At 41.1% G+C, this 5,433-nt stretch overlaps 1 protein-coding gene across 1 annotated transcript; it reads right to left on the bottom strand.

Annotated features, from left to right (window-relative positions):
* Positions 1-231: 231 nt before the first annotated feature.
* LOC104438376 (fructose-bisphosphate aldolase 6, cytosolic) lies at positions 232-2,751 on the bottom strand. Its single transcript, XM_010051514.3, is given in 4 exon segments — positions 232-916; positions 919-1,392; positions 1,600-1,827; positions 2,594-2,751. Coding segments are annotated over 4 exon segments (1,074 nt in total). The 5' UTR covers positions 2,622-2,751; the 3' UTR covers positions 232-572.
* Positions 2,752-5,433: the final 2,682 nt, after the last annotated feature.

Below are 5,433 nucleotides of genomic sequence, written 5' to 3'. Positions count from 1 at the left end.
TCTGTGAGTTAAATTCTCGCTATTAACACACCCTTTTTGGCTAAGGGGTACGAACTTGGTTTAATTACACTCTATCTAGTTTTAGTATTTCAATAGCCTTGGTGTAATGAAGATGCGCACGATAACATTTCTAGCATCCTATGATCTTATGTAGATCCATGTCCAACAACCGATGCTGAATCTAAATAACTACTTTGTCCTTAATTATGCAACAAGGACTAGGCCATGAAGAGACTCAAACATCATGTCCATTTTACTGGGACCAGGAAGATTAGTGGAGCTGATGTTCTTCCATCAACCATTACATGAATGAATGAGCATCGCATGTCTAAAGAGTACATCAACCACTGCAAGCATGGTCTCTCAACAACGCACAAGGTGTATTCTTTCTCAAAAGCATCCATAATTATAAAGCAAGCCAGAAGAAAAGGGCCAAGGGTTCTAAAAGTCATCAATGAAAAACCATTGTAACTCCCATTGCCAAAAACTCAAACCTTATTTTGCACGGTCAGTAATCCACGAAACAAACGAAGCACAAGTAATAGTATCGCAGCAAAGCCTAGATCCGCCACTCAGTACTTGTAGTCCTTAACATGGAGAGACTCGGAAGCACCCTCGCCAAGTTGAGCATCACCCTTGTATGTTCCAAGAGTTGCGTCCGAGTTGGCCTTGCATCTTCTGAGAAGTGCAGCCTGTGCCTTGGGAATGTTCTCTTCCTTTCCAGCCCATGCCTTCAAGGTGCTCTGCTGTAGGGCCCGACCAAAAGAGAAGGAGAGGCTCCATGGCTTCTTGCCCTTGAGCTTGTTCATGGCATTGAGGTTCAAAGTGGCCTCCTCCTCACTCTGCCCACCGGACAAGAAGACAATGGCCGGAACAGCAGGAGGCACTGTTCGCTGCAGGGCACGGACGGTGTACCAGCAATGACCTCCGGAGCAACCTTGGGGGCATCTGATCCGGGGGTGACCATGTTGGGCTTCAACAAGGTTCCCTCGAGGAGCACATGGTGGTCATTTAGGGCCTTGTAGCAAGCGGCAAGAACACGCTCAGTCACGTCGGCACACTTGTCAATGCTGTGGGGACCATCAACCAAGATCTCGGGCTCCACAATGGGGACCAGACCATTCTCCTGGCAGATAATGGCGTACCTTGCCAATCCATTTGCGTTCTCATTGATAGCAAGCTGAGATGGCTCGGTTGGGCTAATCTTGAGCACAGCACGCCATTTGGCAAAGCGAGCACCTGCTTTGTAGTATTGTTGGCATCGCTGAGCAAGGCCATCGAGACCCTGAGTGGTGGTCTCACCATTTGTGCCAGCGAGCTCAACTGTGCCCTTGTCAACCTTAATGCCAGGAAGGACTCCACCTTCCTTCAGGACATCAACAAAGGGCTTACCTGCATAAATACAATCATTCAGTGAATGAGGAAATAACCCCAGACTCAACATTAACACGTGCCTGCAGATGACTCGCAAGCCAAAACATCATGATGAGCTTCTCGTCTACTCATTTCGAGACAACTGAATTTTGCATTGATAAATGGATCGAGGGTAACATACAGCTCAAACAATTAGTTAAATTAGCTATTATTGAGAACACTGACCACTGGCGGTCTTCTGATAGAGAGTTTCCTCAAACAAAATCACGCCACTAAGGCACGGGAGAGCTCCAGGAGCGGTGAAGAGGAGTTCGCGGAGGATGCGCCTGTTGGTCTCGACATTTTCAACGTTGATGCTGGCCAACCGCTTGCCAATGGTGCCAGTCGATTCATCAGCAGCTAGAATACCCTTCCCAGGGGTGCCGATGTAGGCAGCATTGGCAATGAGCTCATCTACATAAACCCCAAAAATTCATCACGCGTTAGAACTATTATACCCCTGTCCATCACCACCGTCTCTAAAATGGATACATGGCAAGAATAATTATGCGAAAAAGATCCAACTAGAAAGTCCCGCAAAGAAGCAGTCCATCGTCGATGAAACAAAGTCAAATCGGCAAAAAGACAAAAGGGTCGAGTCAATTTATCATCTAGGAAGAACGGCATCACGATTCATGAGTAGTCAACGAAAACCCTTTGCGCAAAAGAAAAAACAGAAACAATCAAATTGTCAGGTTTGGCTAGATCTACGACGTCCTCCTCCAAATTACAGAGACGTAGAACTCGAATCCACACCATCAAATCCACACCTACCAGTAAGAGTCCTCACAAAACTAATTGCTCAGCCAGAGATCCAGATAAGTAAAGGGCCAAACCAGAGCAGATCAGACCAGACACCCACTTTTCAACACAGACATATATTCGCCAGCCGAACTTCGACATGGGTAAACAGGATCAACCTCCGAATCCAATTCAGTTAGCAAGAAAATCAGCATACAGCAAACGAAAAAAACGAGGAGACACTCTCCAGGTTCAAACGGGCATCGGCAGATCAACCGAGAAAGCCCCAGATCAAGCAGACGAGACGGATCGAACCCACTTCGAAGAAAGAAGCCAAGCCACGAAAAGCAAAGACTTTCCACCAAACCGGCATGACAGATGGAGATCAAACCCGATATATTCTTCCAAAAGGAACCAGAGAAAGAGAGAGAGAGAGTACCAGTGTATTTGCCCTTGTAGCACGACATGGTTTTCGCTAGTTTCGGGCGATCTGAGGGACTGAGAGAGGAGGAGGCGGCTTGAGATGACGGAGAATGCGAGAGAAGAGATTTGACCAAGGGATTGAGGTTGGAGAGAGAAGGAGCAGGGCCGAAAGCCTTTTTATATATAATATTCGAAAGGAGATCGTGAAGGTGGTGGGTGAGTGAAACACGAAAAGGGGAGGGGGAAAAAAATAAAGAAAACTCGATGAAAATTTCTCACAAAAAAAAATAAAAAGAAACGAGTAAATCGAAAAAGCCGGGGGAGGGACTCCGAGTGGCCTCGAGATTTGTCGCGGCTCGTGCGTCGTTCCCCGCACGCAGTCCGTTGGCTTTCTGAATTTACTATTTTCCCCCTCCTCCTCCTCTTCGTTGTCGGGTCGGGTCGGGTCGGGTCGGGTCTTGGAGTTTCGACCCGTCCCACGATATTTCCTGACTAATGTGATCCCATAGAATTTTCTTATCAATATTGTAGCCAAAATTGGTGCAAAAGGGAAAAAATAATGGATTTTTAGACCATTTTATATTTTGTGCATAGCGAGAAAATGAGATTCTCTCTCATTTGGTTTCAATCACGTTCCGTAATGATCTCGGAAGATCAAATCATTTTTAGTCTAAATCATAACAAAATACTGAAAAGAGATTTGAATTTTTCGGTGATAGATATTATAAATTTAAATTGGCTAATTGATATTTTTTTTCCTTCGACGCCAATGAAGGGGACTAGAAAAAGATCCAAATTCTTTGTGATGGATATTATAAATTTAAATCGGCTAATTGATATTTTTTTTCCCTTTGACGTGGTGAAGGGGACTAGAAAAAGATTTGGATATTATAAATTCAAATCGGCTAATTGATTTTTTTTCCCTTCGACGGCAGTGAAGGGGACTAGAAAAAGATTCAGATTCTTCATGATGGATATTATAAATTTAAATTAGCTAATTGATATTTTTTTCCATTTGACAACAGTGAAGGGGACTAGAAAAGATTCGGATTCTTTGTGATGGATATTATAAATTCAAATCGGCTAATTGATATTTTTTTCCCTTCGACGGCAGTGAAGGGATTAGAAAAAGATATGGATTCTTCATGATGGATATTATAAATTTAAATCGGCTAATTGATATTTTTTTCCTTCGACGGCAGCGAAGGGGTATAATCGGTAATTCGCGTAAAGTCTAATTCAAAAACCGGATGCTCGTGATTAGGTGGGCGAAAAGAGCAGAAGAAGAAAGAAGGTGGGGGGAGACAAGGAAGACAGCCGGCCGAACTGAATCCTGGTGGCGACGTTAGTTCCGAGGAGCGACCGCGACGCCAAACCAGCAGCCGCTCCACGCCGGTCTTGTCTTCCTCATCATTCCTTCCATCTCCTCTTCCTTTTCTTCCATTTTCTTAATCTCTTTTTGCTAAAAAAAAAAAAAAGGAAAAAAAAAATTGGTTCGTTTGTTATGACGAACCCCCCCAACCTCAAGATAAAAAGAAAAAATTTGAGCAAGAAAAAAGATAAAAGAAATTCCTTTCCGCATGGTTTTCTCACACTCTATCGAGATTTTTTCTTGGTCCTAACACTCCATTGAAATTAGTCGCGTCATTTATGTAGGTCAAGGGTTTTCTGTGTTTCGCGAAAATAAATCATTTAAAAAATATTCCAGCTAAAATGGATCGATTATGTTGTTCAAACTAATTAATCAACAATAATTCTTTTTATTGGTAGTAATATATATCTAAATATTTTATGCGAAATATCATAATACCTTTCGTTCGTTCATTTTTATAAATGAGTCATATGAGCAATCATTTTAAAATATACTTATAAAATCATTTATTTTTCGTGAAATTGATACATTTTGAATAAAAAAGATTGCGATTAACATGAAGTCGGCTCAATCCTCGGCAATATTCAACGGTAGTTTTGAGTCGGTGCCACCTGCCTTTCCTCCTATCCGTTGCGCCCCCTGATTTTCTAGGTTGCCCAGGTTGGGTAGAAATCCAGCGGCCATTCTTCGATTGGAGTGGCAAAAAGGTTGGTTGGTAGGTCCCGAGGCCGAACGCCCATTTCCGTGCCTACTCGCAAAAGCAACTCAAATTTCGGACGTTTCTTTTTTCTTTTTTTCTTTTTTTTTTGTATAATTTCACGTATTAATCCAATGTCTTATGGTCCGACCCCCCATAGAAAAAAAAAATTCAATGTGCTTGTAAACTTCGATGTAATGAGCAAAATAATTGGACACTTCGAATTTGTGTAATTTCACATACTAGTCAAAATATCTTATTGTTTTTAATATTTTTTTTATTTAATCCGAGGCGAATTGGTAAATTTACAGCACTTTCGTAATCATACTCGACATTGGTTTATAATTTCATGATCTAAAAGTTCTTACCTATTTTTATGATTTTAACTAAATAAGTTACTACATTTTTGGACTGAGAAAAATTTAAAATTAGTTTTGGATTGTCGACAATCTATTTGTCAATTTTAATTATCTGCAAAATAGATTAATTCTAAAAATAGTAAAGTTTGTGCCAAATATTGAATTTTTATAAAAATATTTTAGGAAAGGTAAAATTTTAGCATTGGTTTGGCGATTAGGAGTCAAAGTTTGGGAGATTATTTTTGAAAGGTTATTTGAGAATTACTTTTATAGATGACTTGATTTAGACAAAAGTCATCCGTACTTGCAATTCAAGGGTTTTTTCCATTATCTAAGTTTCTTGCTATATCCAAAATTCTGACAACGAAACACAACTCTGAACTAAATGCAATCAATTTCCTTTTTGAGTAGGATGCGACCATAAATTA

Source organism: Eucalyptus grandis, chromosome 1 (assembly GCF_016545825.1).
Source record: "Eucalyptus grandis isolate ANBG69807.140 chromosome 1, ASM1654582v1, whole genome shotgun sequence".
NCBI lineage: Eukaryota > Viridiplantae > Streptophyta > Magnoliopsida > Myrtales > Myrtaceae > Eucalyptus > Eucalyptus grandis.
The sequence above is the reverse complement of the archived record's forward strand: the minus strand, read 5'-3'. Positions and strand labels throughout refer to the sequence as shown.